Raw genomic sequence first — 27,902 nt, 5'->3', positions numbered from 1 at the left:
TGGAATTGGCTCTTCTCTAACTTCCGGCATTCCCAGGGGCCTTCCGCTGTCATGGTGGCCTGAGGTCTCTGCCGTCGCGCTGGTCGCTGCGGCCGTCCATCAGGCAGCGGAGTTGCTGGCCCCGCAGACGGGGATGTGACCGCGGGCCCCACCGGCCTGTCCCGGGCTCCGCGCCAGCTCTCCTGCCCGTCTCCCGCCTTTCCCTCAGCCCGCCATGGCGGGGTCTGGCTGCGTGTGGGGCGCGGAGCCGCCCCGCTTCCTGGAGGCCTTCGGGAGACTCTGGCAGGTGCAGAGCCGGCTGGGCAGCGGCTCCTCGGCCTCCGTGTACCGGGTGCGCTGCTGCGGGACTCCCGGATCGCCGCCCGGGGCCCTCAAGCAATTCCTGCCTCCCGGCACCACCGGGGCCGCCGCCTCGGCCGCCGAGTACGGCTTCCGCAAGGAGAGGGCGGCGCTGGAGCAGTTACAGGGCCACCGAAACATCGGTAACCGTCACCGCCGCCTCCCCGCGCCCAGGGTCACCACCCTCACCCCTCCCGCAAGGCCCTGTCACCCTCCCCTCCCCACAAGGCCCCGGTCACCCTCCCCCAGCCCCCGGAGCACCCCGGTTCACTGCGACCCCGCCTTCGGGGTCACTGCCCTACACTCTGGACCCTCCTCTTTTAGTCGTCCTTTTCCCGAAGAGGTCACTGTGAGCTCCCAGGGTGGACGTTTTTCCTCCTTTCCAGTTAATTGCCAACGGGAGGGGGGCAGAATGGGACAGGGAGGCTTCTTCTTAGAGGCATTGCCACCGTGGGTCAGTGGTATGAGATATGTTTTCACCCCCCTCAGTGTCAGGACCCGAAAGGGACGTTGTTTTGCTACACAGTGACCTCTTACACAGGATCTCTCCCCGTCTCCCCAACAGACTTTTTCAATTCAATAAACATTTATTTAGTTCCTATTATGTGCCAGGCACTGTCTATAAGCGCTGGAAAAGAAAGGGAAATATTCCAAGTACCCATATCGTGAGTACTGTTAAATTAGGTGCTGGTACCAAGACATACTCATCTGTGGCTTATAACTGCCATTAATTGACACTGTGCTCAATTATAGAGAAGGAGAACCTACCCAAGTATTGTTCTCTGAATCTGTGTTGTTTGGCTTGCCCATAAACAGATGCCTAAAAGCATTTAACACAAGTAGAAAAATCACTGCTTCATACATGGTAGGCACTTAATAAATGTTTTTGTTATTGTTATTGAGTCCTGTCTGACCCTTCATGACCTCATTTGGGGTTTTCTTGGCAAAGGTACTGGTGTGGTTTAACATTTCCTTTTCCGCTTATTTTAGTGTTTATTGAATGAATAAATTAATCTGGAGTTGTAAAACCTCCAGCAAGTAATAGCTATTATTTATTATAATAATTGTATGACTTTGGGTAAGTCACTTAATAGCTATTATAACATATGTGTGACTTTAGGCAAGTCAATACTAGCTGTTATTTATATTAGTTATTATTACAATAACAGCTAACACTTGCATAGCACCTTAAGGTTTGCAAACACTTTACAAAATTATTTACAAAATTTTATCTTTACAACAACCCTGGGAGGCAGAATGCTATTATTATCTCCAGGTTAAGTGACTCCTTCAGGGTCACACCTCAAGTTAATGTCTGAGATTGACATTTGAACTCTTGTCTTGCCACATTCTACTGACTGAATCACCTACCCTCCGTGTGGGCTTCAGTTTTTCCTGTTCTGGAAAATGAGGACTTAGACTAGATGATCCATAAGAACCTTTATAGCTCTGAAGCCTGTGATCCTAACATGGTTACCATTTTTTCTGGATGATCTATTTTGAAATAAAGATACCTTTTCAAGAAAACTAAACTACCCTGTATTATGAGGATATAGTCATGAAGTAGGTCTGAAGATATAGGGTCATTTTTATGTTTTGTCAATACTGTGAGATAACAAAATTAGTGTTCTTTTCTATTTCTTTAATGAAATGTAATTGTTATTGAAGATTGACAATGAAAACTGCCTTCCTTTATTGTCCTAAAGCTCATGATGAACATAGATTATCTGTAGCTATTTTAGCAAAAGGCAGCACTTTTCCTTTTTGGTTTGCTGACAGTTTTCAAATTCCTTTTTGAAAGAAGAAATTCATACTACTAGTGATATATCTATATATTTTTTGTACTGATTGATAGATGTCTCTCTATGATACTAGTAAGTATGAAGAGGGTTTAAGAAAAATATTAAGGCTGTAAAATTCATTTTCCAGGCCTAAAAGACTTACTGAATTTCTTTAAAATTTGAGTTTAAATATCATTGAGCTTCTCCAATTTATTAAGTGACTAGGGAACTAGACCTGTGATTTTATTGGCCTAAAGAATTCATTGAGGAAACTTCCTCTACCAATGCTAATCAACATTTTCTCTGCAGCACTGAGAGGTGGTCACATAGCCAATATGTGTCAGAGGCTGGTCTTAAACCTAGATCTTCTTGGCCCCGAGACTGGCTTTCTATCCACTCTACCGCTCTACCTCTGCTATTATGACTAATAATCCCTGTTAAAATCACAGATAATAAACTGACATATTTGGTATCAGAGGTACTCTTATTGCCTCCCTCCCCCTTCTCCTCTCCTACATTGATTTGTTTTCTCTTGTGGCATTCATTTTGTCTATTGATCAATTTTATTTTGCATTCTGAATTCATGTTCTCTCACTACCTAGTACTTATTGAAATTTGAAACTGTTTATAATAGTTAATATATTTTGTAATCAACTTTTAAAGATTATCATATGCAGTTAAATGTATGTGTTTTGATCTGGTTGCCAAGAGACTTGTTCTTAGAATATGTGTTTATCTTTTAGTATTATCCTTGTCAAGAGCTTCTGTGATCTGTTAAAATATACTGTAACTTGTCATATTGATTTTGGGATTATAATTTGTTTCTTGTTTTAGTGACCCTGTATGGAGTATTTACCATCCAGTTTTCTCCAAATATGCCATCACGTTGTCTGCTTCTTGAACTGCTGGATGTCAGTGTTTCGGAGCTACTTTTATATTCTAGTCACCAAGGGTGTTCCATGTGGATGATCCAGCACTGTGCCAGAGATGTTTTAGAGGCCTTGGCTTTTCTTCATCATGAGGGTTATGTCCATGCAGACCTAAAGCCACGTAATATACTATGGAGTGCAGAGAACGAGTGCTTTAAACTCATTGACTTTGGTCTTAGCTTCAAAGAAGGCAATCAGGTATGAGGCTGTCCTTTTTTCATAGCTGAAAGCAGCATGATTTAGTAATCTAAGCCAATCCATAGATTTATATTTCATAGCAGGAGTGGTTTAACTAGAGTTTGGAGACAATTTTATCTGACATAATGGAATGTCAGGGAAGAAGGGAACAAAATTTCTTTTATGTCTAGCAAGTTTCCTGAGGGCACTGAGATAAGAATCTTGTATGTCTTCGGCTGCTACTGCCTTTAAAAAAAAAGAGGTTGCAAATGGAAAGGTATCACAGTATTTGTTAGTAGAAGAAAAAAGATTAAAAGGCAGCTGTCTGTGGTAATATTTGACAGGTGTCTGCCAAGATATCTGCCTGATTGCTGCGATCCTAATGTTTGTTAAGGATCTGGGCCACCCTTCCTACCAGAATTCATCTCATAGCTCTAGTAGGCTCCCTTTATCATAGTTTATTGGGTCTCTATTGAGTGCCCTAATTTGTTAGTACCTCTTGGGTATGAAAATTCTGTCTAAATGCACTTTTGTGCATTTATTACCCTGGAATTCTAAGCATATGTAATATGCTTGATTGTAGGAACAGCTTAACTGCTGTGCCAAAAATTAGAATAGCCATTTCATGATGCCATCAACACTACTGACTTGGCAGTGAGCTGTTAGAAAGAGTATATTGTATCATAGAAAAATATGGGAGATGGAAGCATTTTCTCTTCTCAATTGGTTTGTATTGTTCTATTCTTACTCATCTTTAGGATGTAAAGTATATTCAGACAGACGGGTATCGGGCTCCAAGCAGAATTGCAGAATTGTTTGGCCCAGGCTGGGCTACAGAGTGAAACAGAATGTACCTCAGCTGTTGATTTGTGGAGCCTTGGAATCATCTTACTGGAAATGTTCTCAGGAATGAAACTGAAACATACAGTCAGATCTCAGGAATGGAAGGTAAGCTGGTCCACTACTTTGATTTCAAGCTCGTTAATAGATATTTCCATCATATTGACCTATGTAAAAATGCCACTTACATGAGAATAATCACACTGAAGACTCTGTTCTCTCTTCTCCTACCCTCTGCTGTTAACTGTCTATGCAACTGTGAATAAGTCACTTTCTTTGAGCCTGAGTTTTCTTATCTCTAACATGGAGATAATGCTTGTAATACCTGCTTACCTTACAGAGCTGTTAGGAGAATTGAATGAGATAATATATGTCAAAAGCTGGAAAATGTAAGGCACTTGAAATGTTTTTCTTTGTTATGAGAGATTATCCAGTAGAAGGGTGGGTGGTTGAGGAGAAAAAAGTGTACTATGAAAACAAAAGGCAATCATAAAAAATTTTTTTAATGTAAAATTTTATATGTAAGGTGTTTTTTGTAATTTCAGTACTTTAGGGAAGTTAGTCCTGTTATTAGATGAATAATGCCATGCTAAGAAATCAGAACAACTTTTGGTATCAACAAGTACTTATTGAGTCCCTGCTCCAGCACTTTGTACCATAACAGAACATGGATCAATCCCAACTCATGCTTATTATATTGTTAACATTGCAGGACATGGAAGGAAAATTCACCTAGTGTGTGCTGTTAGCAGCGTTTACTTTGGGTGAAATGAATTTACCCCAAGGTCTGACAAAGGAGGATGGAGCAAAGCTAGTATTTGAACCCAAATCCTCTGACTCCAAATGTTCTTTTCTTTTCACTCCAGGATTCTGCCTTCTGTTGTGTGTGAGGGTACAGTAACAAAACAAGTCTAGTATAGGAGGGAGGGAGTTACTGTTGTTCTCTACCATGCTTATTCATTCATTTCAGAAAATGAGGAGATACAGTAGGAGAGAGATACAGTTGTAAGTGAAATATATCATACGAATAGATGTGTAAGAAGAACTGCTAGAAACCAGAGAAGGTCTTCAATTATCACAAAATATATATATGTCAGATATGAAAAAAGATACATGCTTTAGATACCAACTAGCTATGCTTACTGGATCAGAATATGTACAAAGATACATCTGTGTTCTGTACTTCTTTGAACCCTCTGGTGTACATGGAGATTGACATAATTCCATAGATTTTTTTCTGCACTAAAAACACCTTCTACAAGACCCAGATTCTCACCGTATGTTATAGACGTTTCTAGACTATGTTGCTCATTCAGTGTAACAAATAACAAGTATGAATTTTCTTTTTTTTTGTTAATAAATTTATTTATTTATTTTTAGTTTTCAACAACCACTTCCATAAGATTTTGAGTTTCAAATTTTCTCCCCATCTCTCCCCTCTTCCCACCCCAAGATGGCATGTAAATTGATATAGGCTCAACATATACATTCATAGTACACCTATTTTCACATTAGTCATGTTGTAAAGAAGAATTAGAACCAATGGGACAAACCATGAGAAAGAAGAAACAAAAATAAAGAGAGAGAAAGCAAATAATATGCTTTGATCTTCATTCAGACTCCATAGTTCTTTTTCTGAATGTAGACAGCATTTTCCATCATGAGTCTTTGAGAGTTGTCTTAGATCCTTGCATTGCTAAGAAGAGGTAAGTCTATTAAAGTTAGTCATCACGCAGTGTGGCTGTTACTGTGTACAGTGTTCTGGTTTTGCTCACTTCACTCAGAATCAGATCATGTAAGTCTTTCCAGGTTTTTCTGAAGGCTACCTGCTCATCATTTCTTATACACAGTAGTATTCCATTACATTCATATATCACAACTTGTTCAGCCATTCCCCAACTGATGGGCATCCCCTAAATTTCCAATTCTTTGTCACCACAAAAAGAGCTGCTATAAATATTTTTGTACATGTGAGTCCTTTTCCCATTTTTATGATTTCTTTGGGATACAGACCTAGAAGTGATACTGCTGGGTCAAAGGGTGTACAAAATTTTATAGCCCTTTGGGCGTAGTTGTAAATCGCTCTTCAGAATGGTTGGATCATTTCACAACTCCACCAACACTGCATTAATGTTCCAATTTTCCCACATCTTCTCCAACGCTTACCATTTTCCTGTTTTCTCACGTTAGCCAATCTGATAGGTATGATGTGGTATCTCAAGAGTTGTTTTGATTTGCATTTTTCGTATCAGTAGTGATTTAGAGTACTTTTTCATATGACTATAGACAGCTCAAATTTCTTCATCTGAAAACTGCCTATTCATATCCTTTGACCATTTATCAATTCGGGAATAACCTTTATTACAAATTTGACTCAGTTCTCTATATATTTTAGAAATGAGGCCTTTATCAGAGATACTGGTTATAAAAATTCTTTCCATTTTCTGCTTCCCTCCTAATCTTGATTGCATTGGCTTTGTTTGTGCAAAAATTTTTCAATTTAATGTGATCAAAATGATCCAGGTATGGATTTTCAAACCAATAATTACAAAGGAGAACATCAGCTAAGGGTCTTCCATTAAGTAGGCAAGAAAGGTCACAAATCAAGTCATTGCCTTCTCCTGTCTCCCTGTGCTAATTTAGCGTTTACCAACACAACTGTTTGATGTTATCCAGGTACTGAACAGGAGGATGAGGCAGATCTGAAGGAAGTTTAAAATCTAGGAGGTGTTCCACAAAATATCTGTTCAATTAAGTTTGCATTTGATGCTCTTTTGAACTATAATATTACATAGCTGGCGGCTAGGTAGCACAGTGGATAGAGTGCCAGGCCTGAAGTCAGGAAAACTCATCTTTCTGAGTTCAGATCTGGCCTCAGACACTTAAGTAGCTGTGTGACCCTGGGCAAATCACTTAACCCCGTTTGCTTCAGTTTCCTCATCTGTCAAATGAAGCGTCTCTGCCAAGAAAACCCCAAAATGGGGTCATAAAGAGTCGGACGTGACTGAAATGACTTAACAACAACAACATTATGCAATGGTTTTTGTGCTAGAGTTCATTTACACGTCACTTATCCCTAATTATGTATATGTTGTAAGATCATTGAAGGCAGACACTGTGTCCTATTTTTTTTTATCCCCATAACACTTAGTATACTGTTATAAGAAATATTCAATGCTAGTAGGATTGAATCAAGTTACCAAAAGATATCCTTTCTTCCTTTCTCTCTCTCTTCTCCTTCAGGCAAACAGTTCAGCTATCATTGATCACATATTTGCCAGTAAAGCTGTGGTGACCTCTGCAATCCCAGCCTATCACCTCAGAGACCTTATCAAAAGGTACATTACACACTTCTGAAATTTGCTGTAATTAGTACATGAGGTTGTTCAAACATGTAAGAGTTTTTGCTCTCTAAGAAGTACTTGTGTATCCTATACAAGTTACTTTGTATTAAGAGTTAGAATTCTCAGATGGTGTAACTGCTACATTGTTGTACAGTGCAGGACTGGAATGGGGCCAGGAGACCTGGTTTGAATCCTGGTTCAGACACTGGGTCTGCATGCTCCTATACAAGTTGCTAAACTCCCTGTATGTGATTATTTCTTGGCTGTGAGTTGTAGGAACGGTAATAGCACCTGCCTCACAGAAAAGCAGATGAAGTTATGTGAAAGTGTTCTGGGAATCTTGAAGTGATATCTTAATCTTTTGTTATTCATGTTGTATTCAAAGGAATTATGGGCTTCTTTTTGTTGAGAACCAGATGCTGTGCCCTTTCTAAAACTGACCTGGCAGCTGTTTGTTAACTACTGGTAAAAAAAAAAATTCTATTTCCTTGGCCTCTTGAAGCTTTGGGCAGATGTTTACACTTTATAGGGAGAAGGAGAACATTTTTAAGGTCACTTAGATATTGAATCAGTTACTTAATCTCTGTGCCTTAGTTTTGCTATCCATAAAATGAAATAAATATTTTCATTACTTGCTATTCTCCTACAACATTTTTGTAATGATAAAGTAAGATAATATTTGTGAAAATGCTCATGAAGAAGCACAATAATTCAGATTGTTTAATTTTACATTTTTCTCCCAATCTTCACTGAGCTTATTGACCAGAAGTGGATGATCAGTGGAATTCTTGGTACAAAGGAAAAGGGGCACCTAAATGATCCCAAAATGAAGTACAATATTGTCTATGAAGTTTAAAACAAAAATCCTGATAATTTTTTATAACGTAGCAAAAATTTACAAAATTACTTATTTTTAAGAGCTGTTTGGGGGCAGGAATGTTTCTGATATCTTTCAAAGAAATCCAGATACACTGTGTATAGCTTATAAGTAAATAATAATGTGGCATATTAATATGACACTTTTGGTTTCTGGCCATATGGAACAGAAGAGAGCATGCTGTGGAGGGAGGTTGTGAAAGAATGGATGTCTCGATTGAATTATGCTTTCACAAATATTGTTTTACACATAGGTTTACAAGCTCTCAATTTTTAATTATCTGGGATTGGTTTAAATCATTTGCTATTCCATTTAAAGCAACTCTAGACAATATAAAATACTTAGGAGTCTACCTGCCAAGATAAACCCAGAGGAACTGAACGAACACAATTACAAAACCCTTTTCACACAAATAATGTCAGAGCTAAACAATTGGAAAAATATCAGTTGCTCATGGGTAGACCAAGCCAATATGAAAATGACAATTCTGTATAAATTAATTTACTTACTCAGTGCCGTACCAGTAAAACTACCCAAAACAATTTTATACAGTTAGAAAAAATAGTAACAAAATTCATCTGAAAGAACAAAAGGTCAAGAACATCAAAGGAGTAAAGAAAAATTGCAAAGGAAGGTGGCCTAGCCATACCAGATCTCAAGCTATATTATAAAATGGCATTCATCAAAACTATCTTGTACTGGCTAAGAAATAGAGTGGTGGATCAATTAAATAGATTAGGTACACAGGACACAGTAGTAAATGACCATAGTAATCTAGTTCTTGATAAATTATTTATTGTTGCACTAGCCTATATTCAGCCTTGAAAGGAGAATTTAAAGACTGAATAATTGACATTCTACTTGAAAGGCAGAATGACCTAATAGAAAGAGACTAGAATAAAAAATTAGGAGATCTAAATCCTGTTGTTGGCTTTATTGTTTGGAGGGAGTTACCTTGGGCAAATCATGCATTGACTTGACACATGTCTCCTGCTCAGACATTTTCTTTAGTTTACTGTAGCCTGTTGACTAAAGTTGATTGGTGTTCAAGGCCCTGCATGATTCAATTTAATTCAACAAGCATTTATGTAGTGGCTGTTCTTTCAGGTACTCTGTGCTTGGTTCTGGGAATACAAAGGGAAAAGATAGGCCCTGCTGACGTGGAATTTACCTGTTAGCTAGGGGAGGGAGCAGGGAATATGGAGGAGAGCATATAAAAAAAAAACTTCACATAGGGAGAGTAAAGACATATTCAAAGGGAGAGTTTCAGACAAAGTCTTAGGTTATATCTGAGGAGGAGCTGACCACGCTGTGGTATTGCCTGCCACCTGCCTTTTTAGACTTCTCTCTTAGTGCTCAGGGCTGGTCTTTGTTCCAGAACGCTCCCTCGGTGTGAACTCTCCCACTGCTGTGTCTGTGCTTTATGGCTTCCTAACACTGCAGTATCCCCTGCCCTCTCTGTTTCTTTCATAATCCGATTCAGGCACCACTGCCAGGAGGCGCTTCTCAGTCCTTCACATCAGAGGCTTGTTTTGCACCTCTGCGACATACTTGACACGAGTTACTGTATGTCAGAGTTGTTCATGTTTGTGTCTTACCCCCCTTTTCAGCAGTCAGCTTCTTGAGGCTCTCGTCTAACCTTTGGATCCCCCCGATGGCCAGCAGGACATTGAACCCAGTTGGTGCTTAATGAGTGTTTAATGTTAAATCGGTTATTTAATCTCCTTGTGCCTTGGTCTTGCTCTCCATAAAGTGAAATAAATATATTCGTTACTTGCTATTCCCCCACAGCATGTTTATGATGATAAAATATGATATTTGTGAAAATGCTTATGAAATAAGAAACACAATAATTCAACTTGTTGAATTTTATTTTTTCCCCAGTTTTCACCAAGCTTATTGATTAAAAGTGGATGATCAGTAGACTTCTCAGTGCAAAGGGAAAGGGGATCCCAGTGAATGTGGTGACTCTTTAACATTACTGTAAATTATGTTTATTGTTTGAGGTGCATATGGAACAGTTTCCTTTAACTTTAAATTCAGTTTCTCTTCTTTTTCTCACTGTTAATATATAGACTTTGTAGCTCAACTTTGCAGTGATACCAGGAACTTTTCAGTATGTTATTTTGAATGGTTGTATTTTAGAGACACTGAATTAAAAAAGAAAAACTCTTTCCTATTTTAGCATGCTTCATGACGATCCGGGCAGAAGAATTCCAGCTGACATGGCACTGTGCAGTCCCTTCTTTAGCATTCCTTTTGGTAAGTGGTGGTTGTAAAGTACTAACTCTCTTTTGGTCAGTTCAAAATCACTTGTATAGTTGGAGTTAATGAATACTGTCAGTTAATTCACTTTTTGTCCTTCTGCCATTGTCTACCAAATTGTTTTCTCAGAGTGTTCTCATTTTAACGATGTAACCTGTTTTCATAGCCCCTCATATTGAAGATTTGGTAATGCTTCCTACTCCTGTGCTAAGACTGCTGAATGTGTTGGATGATGACTATCTTGAGAATGAGGAAGAATATGAAGGTAAATAACTATCTGTAATCTTAACAGAATTAGGGAGGGCAAGTGGTTTGAGTTTTTAAATATTTTTAGTTGTATATTTTAAAATTGAGATTTTTCTTTAGAATGTTTACTTTTTTTTTTGTCTTCGGGTCTTTCAAAATTGCTCATGAGGTGCCTTTTCCTTTCTTATCACTCCTTTTTCTCGTTTTTTTTTCACTGTACTCTGTATACCAGTTCCCAGGTCTAGATTGTCACATCTTTTTACCCTTCCCATATTTAATGCTATCCTTTCCTCCTCTCACTTAAAATTTTGCCCCAAACTCCTTTTTCCATGAAACTTTCCCAGACTAACCTCACCTAGTTTTAGTCACCCAGTTATTACTTGAATACTTCCTTCCTCCCTTCTTCATACTTAGCCAAGTGTACAATTCCAATAGCTAAACTGTTTACAGCCTCTCTATGTTTTTGTCTGTGTTTATTTTACCTTTGTGGGTATCTTATATCTTCCTTCATATGTTCCTTAAGGCCAGGGCCACATGTAACATTTTCTTTGTATTTGCACTGTGCCAACCATAGGGCTGGAAACACAGTGGGTAGTCTTTAAATGTCTGAATTACTGGTTTTCATACTATTAAATTTTGCAAGTTTTATGTTCCATAGCTCTTATGAAGTATTAAGATAATTCTTTACTGAAATAGCTTTCTAATGCTTAAATTTTTATTAATTCAGATGGGCAGTATCATTATATGATAGTATTTGCTGAGTTCAAATAATTTGTTCCATCAAAAGCTGTCATAAAAAGTAAATGGTTATTTAGTACTTACATTGAACTTTAGAGTACTAGAGAAAGTATCTTGGTTTCTCATTTCTGAACTGTTTGATATTCTAAATCAAATGAGTTTATATATTCAAACTTCAGAGTGCTGTATAATGCTAGCTAGTATTAAAATGTTTTAATAAGAGAAAGCTTGCTAATTGTAAGCAAGAGAGTTACTGTCATTTTGCTTTAACAATCAGATGTGGTAGAAGATGTGAGAGAGGAGTGTCAAAAGTATGGGCCAGTGGTGTCTCTGCTTGTTCCAAAGGAGAATCCTGGCAGAGGTCAGGTAAGCAGATGGTGTGGGAGCAGGAGAGGTACAGTCCACATGAATTAAATGAGCATTGTAAAAATATTTTTCCCATTTCAACATTTGCTAAGCACCTGCCTGTGCAATACACCATACTTTATGCTAGAGTTTCAGAGCCAGAGATGGAGCAGTGTTTTTTTTTTAAGGAACTTAGCCTCTGCTGAGTGATGGAGCATATACTAAAGTGGGAAAACCACTGGCTTTGGAGTCAGAGGATCCAGGTTCAAAACTTCACTCCTAATGCTTACTACCAGATAAACTTGGGCAAATCACTAGACTTCCTTGATCTTAGTTTTCTTATCTGTAAAATAAGGAGTTGCATTAAATGGCTCCACATCTGTAATTCTGTGCGCACAGATATGCACAAGCTAGTTTAATAATAAGTTCAGGGTGGCTTGAGGAAGGAAAGACATCCACACACTTGAGGAGTCAGAAAAGGTATCACAGGAGTGGCACCTGAACAGAACCCAAAAGAACATAAGGATTCTGAAATACAGAAATGAGGTGATGCCTTTGTGCCATGTGGGGACAGATTTTATGGAACTTGGCTGTGGGAATCAAATGATCACAGAATTTTGCAGTTGGAAGGGACCTCAATGGCTGTCTGGTCCAATCTGTATGTGAAAGGAATCCTTCCTATAACATACTGGCTATTCAGTCTGTGCTTAAATAGTATGAATTAAACACCTGCTGTGTACCAAGAGCTGGAAAGCAGTAAGTAATCCAGTTTGACAGAAACAAAGTTTATGAAGGAGAATAATGTTAAGACTGAAAAGACAGATTGGGAATGAATTGTAGAGAGGCTTAAAAGCTAGTCTGACAAGCTTGTATTTTATCCTGGATTATCCCGTAGTCCAGAAGTGTTATCAGTTTAACACCTCTTAACACCTACAAAACTCCTGAGTGCTGCATGAACCAGATTAAAATGTTAATTGGGAATGTTTAACAAAATAAATAAAAATACAGTAAATCATAGATAATGTTAATTTGTTGTGTTTTTTTTAAGTCATCATATGGCCTGTAGGGGTGTCTTCTTATTTGAGGTTGATATTACTGCTATAGGCAGTAGGGAGTCATTGAAGGTTTTTGAGCAGGCAGCAACCTGATCAGAGCTGTCTCTTAAGATTATTTTCACATCTGTGTAGAGGTTGAATTGGAGAGAGGAAAGTGTGAGGGCAGGGAAATTACTTAGGTTATTATAATAATCTAGGTGTGAGGCAACAAAGTCCTAACTGTTGATGGGATTGGGAATAGAGGAAGCTATGGATATATATGAGTTATTGTGAAGGTACAATTGATAAGGCTTATCCACTGATTAGATACAGATGAGTAAAGAATCAAGGATGATGTCATGAATAAAAACCTGAGTGATTAGTAGAAGAGTGCCTTCCAAAGAAACAAGTTGGAAAGAAGAATGAGCTTGGAAGAGAGAGAAGAGATTGATGATAATTTTCATCTTTTGACATCATGATTTTGAGATTCCTATAAGACATCCAAGTAGAGACAGGCAGTTGATCATACAAGACTAGATATAAGAAGAAAGATTAAGGAGTAGAAGTATAGATTTGAAATCCAGGATTTTTATTTATTGATGATTTATTATATTAAGTATATTCACAAAAAACAAATTTATATATTTGCATTAAGTTCAAACATGGAGTTATGTGAATTTTACTTTTCTGTTTTGTCTGGTACATAGTATTTATAATGGAATTTTATAGAAGCAACACTTGAGAAAAACAAAGTAGAGATTAGAGAGGTCAGGTAGTGTAGTAGCAAGTACAGTGAAATCAGGCTCAGAAAGCTAGGGTTTTAGCACAGACTGCCAGCAGCAAATTGTGGCTTTGGGGGCCTCCATTTTCACATCTCTAATATGAACGAAACTGTGGTCCTATGTGATCCTATAGGGTTTTTTTGTTTTGTTTTGGGGGGGGGTTGGGCTTTTTTTTTTTTTTTTGCACTTTGGTACAATATGATCTTGTGGTTCTAAGTGAAATTCAATGGTTAGTGAACTTAAGAGGAGGGCCTTCTTATGTCTGGAAAGTTTTTATTGTTACCAAAACAGCATGAAAGACAGATTCTCATTCTGCTTCTTATACAGAGAAGTTCCTTACTATAAAATTTCACTGATCATGGATTGTTTTAATCCAGACTTATTTTATGTATGGGAAATTCCTAGTGTGGAAAGCTCCCTCCGCTGATGCATATCAGCACTTTGTCAATAATTTATGGTCTCAGAGAGATGCCTGGGCAAGGGGAGGTTAAAAGATCTGGCCATGGTCTCATAGCCAGTCTGTATTAGGATAAAACTGGAACCTAGGTTTTTGTGACTCCGAAGATTAGCCCTCTGGTCACTATGCTGTGCTGCTGCTCAGGTGATTGAATTAACAGAGAGAAAAAAAGAATAATTTTTTCCATTGTTAATAAAACATTATTATTTCATATTACACTTAACTCTGTGACTGCCAGGAGTATACTAAATCTGATTCTTCTTTTCTACATCCTGGGACCCTTTTTATTCTCTCTTTCCTCTTTCTCAGAGATCTCATCAGCTCCCACAGATTCAGTTATCATCTATATACAGATGACTCACAGATGTATACATCCATCCCTAATCTCTCCTCAACTTATCAGGCTTCACCAACTACCTATTTGACATTTGATACTGAAAGTCCCACAGATATCTTAAACTCAGTGTGTCCCCAACTGAACTCATCATCTTTCACCCTCAAACCCTCTTCTCTTCTGTACTTCGCCCTCCTTTTTTTTTTTTGAGCCTACTGCTATCTTTCCAATCACCCAGGTTTTTAACCTAGGAGTTATCCTCAACTATTCATATCCATTGCCAGTGTCTCCAAATAACCAATCAGTTGCAGAGTTATGTCAGTTCCACTTCTACAACATCCGTTGCATTGGCCCCTTTGTCTCCACCACCCTACTCTAGGGCCTTATCACTTTTTGACTAGAGTGGGGAACCTGCGGTCTTGAGGCCATACGTGGCCCTCTAGGTCCTCAACTATGGCCCTTTGAGTGAATCCAAACTTCACAGATCAAATCCACTTAATAAAAGGATTTGTTCTGTAAAACTTCAACTCAACCAAAAGGCTGCACCCAAGGACCTAAAATGCCACATATGGCCTTGAGGTCACAGGTTCCCCACCTCTGGCACTAGGTTATCATGGTGGCCACATAGTTGTATTTTCCTTCTACAATCCATCCTCCATATAACAGCCAAAGTGCTGCCCCTAAAGTATGGATCTGACCTTGTCGCACCCTTGCTTGAAAAGGGCAGTGACTTTATAGTGCCTCCCTCTGTTGAGCATTCAAAGACCTTGGTGATTGACTCCATTCTGCCTTAGCAGGTTTATTATCTCTTAATTGGCATCACACTCTATGTGATAGCCGGACTGGCTTCTTGCTGTTCTTACATCGTATTCCCTTTCCTTTTTCTCTGCCTTTAACAGGCAGGTCTCCATGCTTCGAAGGTCCTCCCTCCTCACCTTTGCCTCTTAGAACTCTGAGCTTCCATCAAGCTCAGCTTAGTGCCACTATTTATATCAATCAGCAAGCTTTTATTAAATGCCTGTTCTGTGCCCAGAACAGTGCTAGGCACTGGGGATACAAATTCAGAAAATGAAACAATTTCTGCTAACGTGAGAGATGAGCATATGTAAAAAATGCTCACAACAACCCTGAGAGGTGGGTGTTATTCTTATCTCCATTTTATAGATGAGAAAAATGAGGCATAGGGAAGTTATGTGACTTGCCCAGAATCACGTAGCTAGTAAGTACCTAAGGCTGGATGTGAACTCAGGTCTTCCTGACTCCAGGCCCAGAAGTCTATCCCCTGGGCTGCCTTGCTGCCCCTGGATATTGTTTCCCTTCAATAGACTGTGAACTCCTTAAATCCAGGAATTGTTTTGTTTTGTCTTTGTATACCCAGTGCCTAGCACATTGTAGCTTCTTGTTGGTTGATTGGAAGGTGGGTGAGATTTTTTTAAAATGTTTCTATCATTTAAAAGTTTAAAGTATTTAGAGATCTCTTCCCTGATCACATTCTGTCTTATTTGGTATTGTCAAAAGTGGGGTGTGGTATAGTGGAAAGAGAACTTGGAGGCATCAAGAGGCTTGGTTACAGTTTTGCCAGTGTCTCCAACTAGGCAACCTTGGGTTTATTGATTAAAATGCATGTAGACCTAATCACTTTGCCTCTCTAGACATGTTGAAAGCCAAATATAGAAGATAAATACCAAAATAAAAAAGTTTGTTGAATACAGGAGACATCTGCCTCTTATATAGTATGAACAAGTGGAGTCTTCAAGGAATAGAGGGCATTTGCCAAATGTATATTATATATTTTTTTACCTTTAACGCAAAGTGAACCTATGAGACTGTCATAATAAATTGTCATAAATGCTACAGGACATCTTAAGTTTTAATTCTGAGAATGTTAGTTCCAAGTACAATTAAGGTCAGATTTTAAAATGACAATAACATGAGCTTATAATTGCATAAAATATAGTACTTTGTAGCTTCCAGAGTGCTTTCATAGCCATTATATTATTTGTTTCTCAGAACAACACTTTGAGACAAGATAGATACACACAGACACACACACACCCTCATGCACACTCATACACTCATACACATGTCCCAAAGCAATATTATCCCTATTTTATAGATCAGGACATGGAAACCTGGATAAGTTAAGTGACTTGCCCAAGGTCACAGAGGTAATAAGTGAGAGAGGTGAGCATTAAACCTTGCTTTTCTGACTCATAAACCCATGGGTTGTTTTGTTTTGTTTTGTTTGCCTCTGTTACATCATAATGCTCACTAATAGGTGTGTAAGAAAACCCTGTTTAAATAAATGAACTCATTTTTTATTTGGGAAGGAGTTATTGGGTCCGAACCTGTGATTTCATTGACACAGAAATCTACAGGGAGAAAATTACATCTACTAATGCTGATTAGCCACAGTTCTACAATTTAGAGGCTGTTTTGCAATATTGAAGTTCTTTATCAAATGAAGGGCTTTATCAAATGAAATTTAAGCCTCAGAGATGTTTCTTTGGGAGGGGAAAAAATGCCATATTGGGATGAAATCCATTAGTGTGTTAAACCTCAGATTTTTTGATGAAACACAAATCAAATTACAGGTTGGTTTGTTTGTTTTTCCCAACAAAGACCTAATGAATCAATTTGAGCCAGAACCAAAGAAACAATTATTGACTTACCAATTTTTTTTAATTTTGAGATTACAGATAAAAGTGCTATAAATGTTCTGAACCCAGAATGTGAATTTTGTATAATTTAGAGTAAGGAGAATATGCAAGAGTGGAATCAACAATTGAAAATCTGATTTAACTGCATAAAAAATACACTCATTTTTATAGTGGCAGAATCCTTAATCAATAGGCGTGTCATAAACCTAGCTGTGTTGTGTTCAAGAACTGCCCTTGAGAGAGATATTAGAGTTGTAGCTAAGAAGTTCTTCTTTAAAAATAAACTCCTTCTCTAAACCACAATCTAATTTTTATTTCATCTCTTGCCGAATTGGAACGTGTGACAGAGGAACTGGGGAATAATTCTTATACTAACTACATGTTGTATCCAGAATTTGTTATTGAGGTTTATAAAACCTCTACCAAAGCAGGCTTTAGTAGGAGAAAATGCTGGGGTAATTGTGAACCAAACATGGCACAGATATTACCATTTAAAAGGAGGCCGATATATTTGAAATGGAGAGACCATTCATCTAGAGAATAATGCCCATTATATAGCTTTGATGTTAAATTTCAAAAGATAACCTACAGAAGTATCTCTCTCCCTTTTCTATACTGAAGCAAAGTACTGATGTTATTGGGTCAGGCAATGACAAAATGAAGATAAAGTTTTACTTTCTATCTCAGATGAGAATGGAAACGCTGTGAGTCAGACAATGGCAGAGAAGTAGTAGAGTATAACATATAAGTTGTATATAATACTACTTGTAACTGCCCTTTGGATGAATGATCTCCACATGTGAAACTGGATATTTCTGTGAAGACCGGACACTAGGCCAAAATTTGAGGGCTATTTGGCCAATTATTCTCTTTCTAAAAAGTTGAGGTTAACTCTAGGAAAACATACATTGCTTTCTGGAGTCATCTAAACCTGTTCTTCATGGCTAACGGTGTCTACCTCTGTACTGTTCATATGGTGAAAATGCAACCATTTTCATTTAAACTTTGAACTAGAATTGTATTTTAAGAAAGTGCTTTAACAGGGGTTTTGATGCAAACAAACTTAATGTTACTTTCTCTGTCCTTCTTAGGTCTTTGTTGAATATGCAAATGCTGGTGACTCCAAAGCTGCCCAAAAATTACTGACTGGAAGGATGTTTGATGGGAAGTTTGTTGTGGCCACATTCTACCCACTGAGTGCCTATAAGAGGGGATATCTGTACCAAACCTTGCTTTAATCACTGACCTGCTGTCAGGAGACTTCTTAGCTCCTCTTCTTCTATTTTCTAGGTTATTGTGTTTCCCATCTGAATGCAAAAGAAGCTTACCATCCTAATGGGAGTAATTTGTATATTTAATCCTATTGGCCTACTGCGTTTTCCAAACTGTGATTGCAAACTAAATCATATTTCATACTGGGTAGGACAGGATCTTCTGCCTAAACACTGAAGTGTTTTATAGCATCCATGTGGCGTCCCTTGTCTCAGCAGTAGGGCAGGTGCTGACATTCAATATGGAATCCAGAAAAGAGTAATTCAGTAGTACGGTCATGGAGCAAGAGTTATTGATAACATGTTCCAGCAAGTGTTTCACCAGAAGTATTACGATGTTAACACCAGTTAGAGATTCTTTTTGTCTTGTCAGGTAATTTTTCCTATAATTGATATCCGTAACTGGCATTGGATGTTCTCAGTACTATTAAGTAAGGAATGCTTAGGCAGTAATTTACTAGTTGGTTTTTAACATGAAGTTGTGATTTTTTAAAAGGAAACTCCATTGAGGCTACCTAAACATTTTTATTTTAATTGAAGCATTTAAATTGGAAAGTTAATGATTAATCTTGCACAATTTTTATGTGCGTGTGTGTGTGTGTGTGTGTGTGTGTGGTTGCCAAAGTCAGATGTGTATCTTCTGTTGGTTAATACAGTTTAGCCTTATTATTTTCCCCTTTATGTCTCAGCTATAAGATAATGAGAAGGAAATTTGGTAACATAGGTGCTCAGTTGTAATTTCTATACATTTCAAAATAGGCCATTCATTCCCAAGCAGTTTATAGCAAGCTTTGGGATTGGAAGAATAATAAGAAGGGGAAAAGTTAAATCTAAACTGTAATTTTTTAAATGTACATTGAAATCCTTTTAAAAGTGAATCTAAAGAATTGAGGAAATTTATTTACTTTAGGAGTTTTGCTACACATACATTTTCATGTCATCCAGTCTGTTGTAGGGCCTATAGAAGCCCAGCAGTAAGACTTCTTGAGCTATGCTTTTCTCTGCTGCAAGAAAATTGAACTACGATCAAAAAGAATGGAATTAGATAAAATGTATAAGAAGGAGAAGAAAAGTCAGGCAAAAGAAGTAGAAGGTCAGATTTTTCTGTTTTAATGTTCTCTTATTTCTTTTTGGTGGAAACAGCAGTTGAAGGAGCTGAGTGGACTGGCTTTGGATTGCAGGTGGTTTAGGAAGCAATAGCGATGTGCTGTTAACGGAGAGGTGGAGAGCAAAGAGACGGAGCAGAGTACCTCTGTACTTGGCTGAGGGATTCAGAATCTGAGCTGCTAAATCAAATGTGATATGAGGATTTCAATATTAATGAGTTCATTGGATGTATATTCTGTTTATGCAGTTATGTTCTTCATAGTGGTGCTTGAGATTATTTTCCTTAATATGTTTCCTTTAAAGAGTTCACTGTATTAAAATTAGGAAGTGTGAATATCAATAGATAGCACTGATGCTTTCAACTTCTAATGAGTGTAAAAAAACTGTATAATAATATGAATTGTCTATTCCCTTATATGAACCAAGTGTTTTTGTAAAAAGGAAAATGTCTTGTTCTTTCCAGACTGGAAACTGATAGCAGTGACCCTCTTCATAGTCTTGCCTTGTGTATGACATGTCTAGGCCACTAATTGTAGTTAGGTTAATTAGAATTTTCATTTTAGAGTGAGCTTTTTTAGCATTTTAAATGAGTCTGTGTTTACCACCTAGACTATTTAGTGTTATTTAGGCATACTGGAATTTCCCCATAAAATTGTATTTGTTATAGATGACCTTATTTATTGACTTACTGAGAGGATTTTGTTATAAGGTAGTCTCATCTATAAGATGATCCTATGGCATGTGCCCCAGAGGTAACAATATAGTGAGGCTGCACTGTGTTTTTGAAATGAAGAACCATTACTGTTATTTTAACCTCCTTCCTAGAACTCCTTTTTCTAGATTTATGATTCACCCATACATCCAGTGATGCAGAGAACCTAAGCTTACCTGAAACATGAACTCATCTTCCTTTTGTATTGGTGGTAACTTCCATAGTGGTTAGTAATACCAGGTCTTTACTTTGAAGGCATAGAGGTTGATGGGCACAGAACGCAAGTAAATTCTTCCTAATGAAAACTATTCTGCATCAATAGATGTGGTGTTTTCATCTCTCCAAAAATATCCTTAGAAGTAAACTGCAGGTAGACTATTAAGCTTATTAGTTCAGTGTGCTGCTGGCATCCTGATGCTGAACTCAGCATTTTTTACTTGATGATTTTCCTGCTGATGACATCTTTGTATACATACTGTACACTGTATTGTGTAGTTAACACGGAGACTGTAGAATTTTATTCACAACATTTTGAGGTAAATTTTGGGGATCAAGAAGATTATGGTGAACTTAAGCTATAGTGCTTTGAGATGCCAACACGATTTTTAAAAATATTATCAAAACAAAACAAAGACTTATAGCCTCTTACGATGTGTTTGAAATTGTAAGGCCTTTCCTGGATCTTGGCTTAGCATTACTACCAAAGATGATATTGGCTAGTCTTTCTCCCATTCTAACTTTAACATAGTTTAATCTTTTGAAGTCAGACCACATAATATCAAAAAATGCAGTTTATTACAGTTCATTTTTAGGATAAAATATAGGGTAAGAGTTTGATAATTTGAAATCAGTAAGGATCTTCTGATCGTTTTTCAGTGGAGCCGGATAAAGGGGTCTATTATCACTTAACCCCTAGCCTCCTGGCCAAATTGTTAACTCAGGTAATTATTTTTCTGATTTTATACCTACACTTCCTTTTCTCAGCTATTATCCCAGCACATTGATTGAGCTGAATTTTTTTTTCTTAATTTCAGTCACTTAGCTATTCCATAATATTAATATATAACTATCAAACTCCCACAGAAGTAGTGAATACATAAAATCCTTCCTAAACAACCTATTTTGGTCCCTTGGAATCTTTCAGCAAGAGGTGTGCTGTGAGCAGTAACTTTCAAAACTTTTGTGTGTACAGAGGAAGCAGAAGTCACTTTGACTCATTGAGTTACACACTGACACCTCACACTACAAGAACAGTACTAACTAAAAAGGTTAGTGTCAGCTATGTTTCAAGGGCACTAAAAAATATGAAGTCTCTTGCAATAAGGAAACTTTATAGTTATAACTGTTGATGTCTTCCTTGCCTTGCAATCATCAAGACAGTATCACTCTTTTGAGGAGTTCCTTTTCTGCTGTGACTTGACTTAAAAAGAAGACTGCCTTTATTTGAGTCATCCTCTTCCCCCAAGTCTCACCAAGGTAAAGATTTGCCTTCTTTTTTGGATTCATGCTGCTAAACAGTCCTGAGATTACCCTTCTATTAAATGCATCTTTTAAGTATCCTAAAATCTTTTTTTAACGTGTTCTCTTTATATTACTTTTACTGATGTTATAACAATTGATCACATTCACTTTAAATAATTCTAGAATTACTTTCTAGAATACATTGCAGCTATGTGCAAAGAAGGCCAAGAGAAAAAAAGATACATTTTTTATGGCATAATGTTCAACATAATATTTCATGAGGGATTTAATAGTGTGGCCACTAAAACCTGCTGAAAAAGAGGATGCTATCCTACCATTAATTTGGCATTATTTGTCAAAAATAATTGATGTTAGAGTTATAATTTAAGTCTTATTTATAAGTTGGGCCCACTCCAAGTTTGTTCATTAGATAATGCCCTGCTGTATCAGTTGTTATTGCAGCATAACATGTCTTTAAATTGAATTTTAAAAAACAATATTTTGTGGAAATGGGTTTATCAGTATAGTTGCACTTGAGGACTCATCACTAAGTTACCATGTGCTTTACCTGTAACTCTTACCTAGGATGTAAAGAGCACCTTGGTATGGCATTATTTAGATTGAAGTGTACATGCACTTAGATAACTAATTTTAACTTAATGGATGTGGATACGCAAAGATTTAAGCAAGTGCCTTGTATTTACTGGAACATATTAACAACCATTTTGGTTGTGAGCCTTCTAAATGGAGAAATAATCTTTGACTTTTCCCCTGGCAGAACTTTCAGAATGAGTTATGTAGTAACTGTCTTGAGGATTCAATATTTACTTAATTTGTTTATTTTTATAGAAAACTGGTTATATTTGGTTTTTTTGTTGTCATAAATGTTGGAAAAGTAGAGTTGTCCAGCAGAATTCCATATCTCCCCCTCAGGTTTGACTTTATTTTTGTGATGATCAAGTCATTGAAGCCAGTCGATCTGACTCTGCTATGACTTCACCAATGCTCTCATTTCCTTTTTAAAGTTGCCACGGTATCAGCAGGCATAGATGGATGGCCTTTGATCTGTACTGTTGTATTCACTTCAGGGGTATCACAGATGTCTAGGATCATCTTTAACATGCAGAATGTGGTCCTTTCTTCTTGAGGTGACCAATATATCATTTTTATTTGGAGAATTGTGGATTTTTAAGCAAGGGTTAGTAATCTCAGCCTTCTCAATAAATACAAAATTATTCAGCCTCTGTAAAAATGTAACTGTACCACACCTCTTGTGATACTTTTAGTTTAGATAAATTGTCTTAATTATAGAGGAATATGGATATTTTAAGCTTTGGGAGCATCATGAATTTAAATGTGGCAATATTTATCTGAGTTTACTTTCTTGACCTAATGCCACAGGACAATACTACATTTCTCATCTTCCCATCCCCATAAGTTTTTTTCTATTACACAATAATTTAAATAGAGATACGTAGTGGCATTTAGGTGGCAAGTATTGTGGATATGTAAGCAACTTCACAATTTAAACTATTTCCAGTATAGTGAGAGCAGTGGACTATCATACAGTATCTGTAAACTAAGTGGCAACTTGGATCAAGTGGTCTTCAGAATGCAAAACAGTGATTATAACACCTTTTGGTCTCTTAATACAGAGTTTTCCATTCCTTTTCCTGTTCATTTTTCTTTGTGCTGAAGGCAGCTTCATAGGATCCTAGGATCATAGTTTTAGAGCTGGAAGGGACCTTAGAAGTCATTGAGTCCAACCCTCTCATTTTACAGATAAACAGGTAGAGAGGTTCGTTGAATTGTCCACTGTCGATGGACATAGCTAGTAAGTGTTAGAGGCAGGATTTGAGCCCCAGGTCTTCCTGCCTCCAGGTCCAGTGCTCTATTTGCTAATGCTCTGCTGCCTCTTATCAGCTTTATGGGAATTGATGTTTCACACCTATTTCATTTGCTTTATTTCAGAATTATACTTCATATCTGTTTTGTTTGTGGCAGCATAACTACTGGATTACAATCCAATTATCCAATGACTGCCTAAAAAGAATACGATTTCCCACAATATAGAGAAATTTTCATCATAATTTGGAGAAAACAAGTGGACATTTTTAATCTTTTTTTCTGGTCTTGTTTCTCATTAACGTTAATATAAATTCAGAAAGAAACTCACTCAATTTCTGTGTTGATGATTGATGATGATTTTTTTTGTAGCAAGTACATTTTAATACAAAGTATAGCTAGATTACAAATCTAGAGTTAGAGGGAACCCTAGAGGCCATCTAGGTCAAACCCCTCATTTTACAAAGGAGGAAACTGAGACCCAGGGAGGTAAGTGATTTGCCCAAGGTCACTACCTAGGTAGTGTCAGAGGTAGGCATTTGAACCCAGGTCCTCTGCCCACAAGTCATCTTTCCCTTTACAGGGCTATTTATTATTAAGAAATAAGCATACTTCAAACCCAAACTGGAATAAATAAAAAAATTTTTATAATAAACCCATCATAAAAGACTTAGGGTTACTTGTTGAAATCAACTTTTAATGGTCAGCATATGAATTACCCATGGTAAATGTTTTTATCTCTAATTGGTGTGGCTTTTCCCTTTCTTCCAGTCAACCTACCACTCTCTACTTCTTAGCATTCAGATAGTACAAATTATCCATTAATATTAATTTAATTAATGTTATTAGTACATGGAATCTGTAGAATGAAATCTTATAACATAATCCAAAACTACATGCAAATGACTTTTGGATTGTTTTGTTTTCCTGGGTAGAGTTCCTTATATTTAAAAGTAGCGAAATACTAGTAAGGAAATAGTCTTACCCTTTACTGACCTTAGTAATCTTAGGCATACTTATTTACAAATTTGAGTTCATTTAAAAGAAAAAAAAACAGCACTTCAATTTCAGGACCTGAAACAGAACTATTTATTACCTTTCCTCCAACATTCCCCAGAAAATCCTCATTAGACCTTATGAAGCCAAGCTTTTAAAAAAAAAACAAAACTAGTCCTCTTTTTTTGTTTTCATTTTGTATTTTAAACTCGGTGATCTCTGACTTCAGTGGGAACTGGTGTTTGGTATCGCCCATGTGAGTAAACTCATCATAAAGTGGGAAATAGCCATCTCCGTATTTCCATTTGCACATTGGATATAGTAGGTGGCATTAGTATGCACTAGCTGCAAAGTAATAGCACCTTATTGGAGTAAATAGTGTTTATTTATAAATATATGTAGGATTTTTATGTGTGTATCTGTGTAGAATATTCACTTTAAGAAATGTGAAACTAGATATAATTTCATATCTTTTCTCATCATATTTTCCCTTTTGTTTATTTTGCTTTCATAAAACCTGAAATCATTGAACATTCCTTTAGATTCTCTGTTTCGAAGCTGGGTAGCAGGGATTGTACTCCCACAAAGGGCTTTCTATCTTTGCTACCTTTAGTTCACTCTCAAAAATCTATTTATTATGATCAAGAAGGTTTAACCTTAGTTACCTCCACTATCAGTAGTAAAAAATGGTGGTGGATGTTAAGGCCTACTGCATTGATTCCAGAAATACACAACTATTGTGGTTTTTTAGAGTAAATTATGATTGAAAAAGAGAAAGAATACTTAAACCAAAGTCGGTAATGGGGAGTATTCTCTTCCTGACATCCACCTTCACCTCAGTACTACAAGGAAACTGCAGTACATAGTGAACAATCTAATGCATTGTCTCTGTAACATCTCTACAGAAGGTCTCAATGCTTAGTTTATTTGTCTTGGCCTTTCTTGGCTCTATGGATGGGGTCTGGTCTAGGTGAATTTCATACTATTTCTGTAAGGTTTTTGCTTTTAAATATTGAACAGAACAGTAAATGTAGACTTGTGTCAACACCAAGAAATAAAACTGCTTTATTCTAATTGTATACATAGTCACTAATTGTTTTTCAGCTTTCCATTCAAGCCTTTTTGGGTATTAAGGTTTTTTTGCTATTGAATAGCAAAGAACTTCCATTTGTTTTCTACTTTTCCTTTGCCCTAAAAGTATAAACACTGCTTTTCAGTTTGACTGTGTTGCATATAGTTGGTTTGCTGTAAATTTTTCTGTAAACACAATTGCCTTGTTCAGTTTTGCTGTAAACTGACTCACCATATGATGCACTGTTGATATGTTTTCTGATGTGTGCTTGATAAGAGTGATGAAATAAAGCTTAAAATATGTAGTTTGGTTATTTAAACTATTTCAATACTTAGTATAGAGCTTCTGAAGCTCAGAGAATGTCTTTTTAAAATTGTTTTTATTTATTTCATTAGATATTTCCCAATTAAATATAAAACATTTTTAACATTCGTTTTTGAAAATTTTGAGTTCCACGTTCTCTTCCTCCTACTCCTTGAGAAGGCAAGCAATATAATATCAATTATACATGTGAAGTCGTGCAAAACATGTTTCCGTATTAGCCATGTTGCAAAAGAAAACACACATGAGAACAAGAAAAATAAAGTTTAAAAAAGCATGCTTCAATGTGCACTGAGTTTATCAGTTCAAAGAACTTGTCTTTCTAATAGATGATTCTTCACTTAAAGAGACTTTGAAGAAATTTCAGTGTGCTCTAAGTACATCATTTCTCTACAGGACCTAAACTGAAATATTTTGGTGTGGTTTATCAGTATAGTAAAAGAACAGAGAGCTGAAATCTCTGTTTCAGCTCTGGCTCTTCCAGTACCGTGATATATTAGACAGATCATTTAACTTCTCTGCCATTCATCTGTTGAATGGGGATAATAATGGCTGCCCTATTAACTACACAAAATGTTATAAAGAAAAAGTGTGAAATAGTAAATATGAAAACACCTTGAAAAAATAAAAGGCTGTATCACACTGTAAAGCTTGGTTATATGGCAAATTGTTGAGTAAACTTATCTAGTTGGAAAATGAAATGGTATATATAATTAATTGTTCTTGTTGATAGTAGTAAATAATGATAGGATTCTCACCTATCATTGGTGAGGCTCAGAATTGATTCCTGTCCCATTCATATACCTTTATGGAATCAGCATGTTGTATGTAGCCATAATGGATAGAAGCATGGCCTCTAGGCCAGAAAGGTCTTTGATCAAGTCTTTCCTCTGACACATACTGGTTATGTGACTGGGCAAATCACTTAACCTTTCAGTGCCCTAGGCAATTCTCTAAAACCATTTACTGCAGAGAAAATCCCAGCCTACAATGAGCAAGGATATGCCTCACCTGGAGCTCTGTGCTCTGACATCGTCAGTTTTGACCCTATCCCTTTAATAGTGGGTGTCATGCCTGATGATCAGTGTTTAGAAAGTGATGCCATAAAATATATATTTTAGTGTTTGATAATTCAGTTTCTATGGGAAGTTGTAGGAGCAGAAGAAATATTTGAGCCACAAAAGAAGTAGGAAAATGTAGATGAATTGGAGGAGTTTGGCCTAGTGAAGGTCAGAAGTTGAGTTCCAAGAAGAGAAACTGAGGGAAATTTGGAGAATAATCTCAAGGCCAGATCCAGATTCTAATTCTGGATTGAAAGAGAAACAGGATCATCAAGGAATGCCAAAATGATCTTTCTTTCCTTCCCTTTCTCTCCCTTCCTTCCTTTCTCTCTTTCTTTCTGTCTATCTTGTCTTTTTCTTCCTTCTTCCCTTCCTTCCTGTCTCTCTTTTTCTTTCTTTTCATTGATGGAGCCAATGCTATGGATATAGTTTACCTAGATTTTTAGCAAAGCTTTGTATAAAGCATCATTCTCTTTTTGTAGAGAAGATGGAGAGATATGGATGAAACAATAATATAATTAGATGGATTCGGAACTGATTGAATGGGCAGATTAGGAGACTGGCAACATGGCAGGTCTTCAATGAAGTTCTCCAGGGATTAATGCTTAGTACTGTGCTATTTAACATTTTTTCCAGTGACTTGGCCAGCACATTCATAGGTTTGCAGAAGATGGAAAACCAGGAGAGCAGGCCAAAACAATGGACAGTAGAGTCAGGATCTAAAAAGATCTTGACAAGCTAGGGCATCAGTCAAATCTAATAATAATAAATTAGGTAGAAATAAATATAAAGTCTTACATTTGGCTATAAAAAAAATCAACTTTTATCAGTAGATGTGGGAAACAGGTTTGAACAGCAGTTCTGAAAAAGACCTGAGTGTTTTAGTGGACCACAAGCTCAGTGTGAGT

At 37.0% G+C, this 27,902-nt stretch overlaps 1 protein-coding gene across 1 annotated transcript; it reads left to right on the top strand.

Moving 5' to 3' along the window:
- Positions 1-25,916, top strand: UHMK1 (U2AF homology motif kinase 1). The gene is given in 9 exon segments (XM_020988620.2): positions 1-482; positions 2,955-3,247; positions 3,985-4,022; positions 4,024-4,174; positions 7,310-7,404; positions 10,473-10,549; positions 10,719-10,817; positions 11,814-11,902; positions 18,240-25,916. Coding segments are annotated over 9 exon segments (1,257 nt in total). The 5' UTR covers positions 1-214; the 3' UTR covers positions 18,387-25,916.
- The last annotated feature ends 1,986 nt before the right edge of the window (positions 25,917-27,902 follow it).

This window comes from Phascolarctos cinereus, unplaced genomic scaffold, assembly GCF_003287225.1.
Source record: "Phascolarctos cinereus isolate Bilbo 61053 unplaced genomic scaffold, phaCin_HiC Scaffold_5;HRSCAF=322, whole genome shotgun sequence".
NCBI lineage: Eukaryota > Metazoa > Chordata > Mammalia > Diprotodontia > Phascolarctidae > Phascolarctos > Phascolarctos cinereus.
The sequence above is the reverse complement of the archived record's forward strand: the minus strand, read 5'-3'. Positions and strand labels throughout refer to the sequence as shown.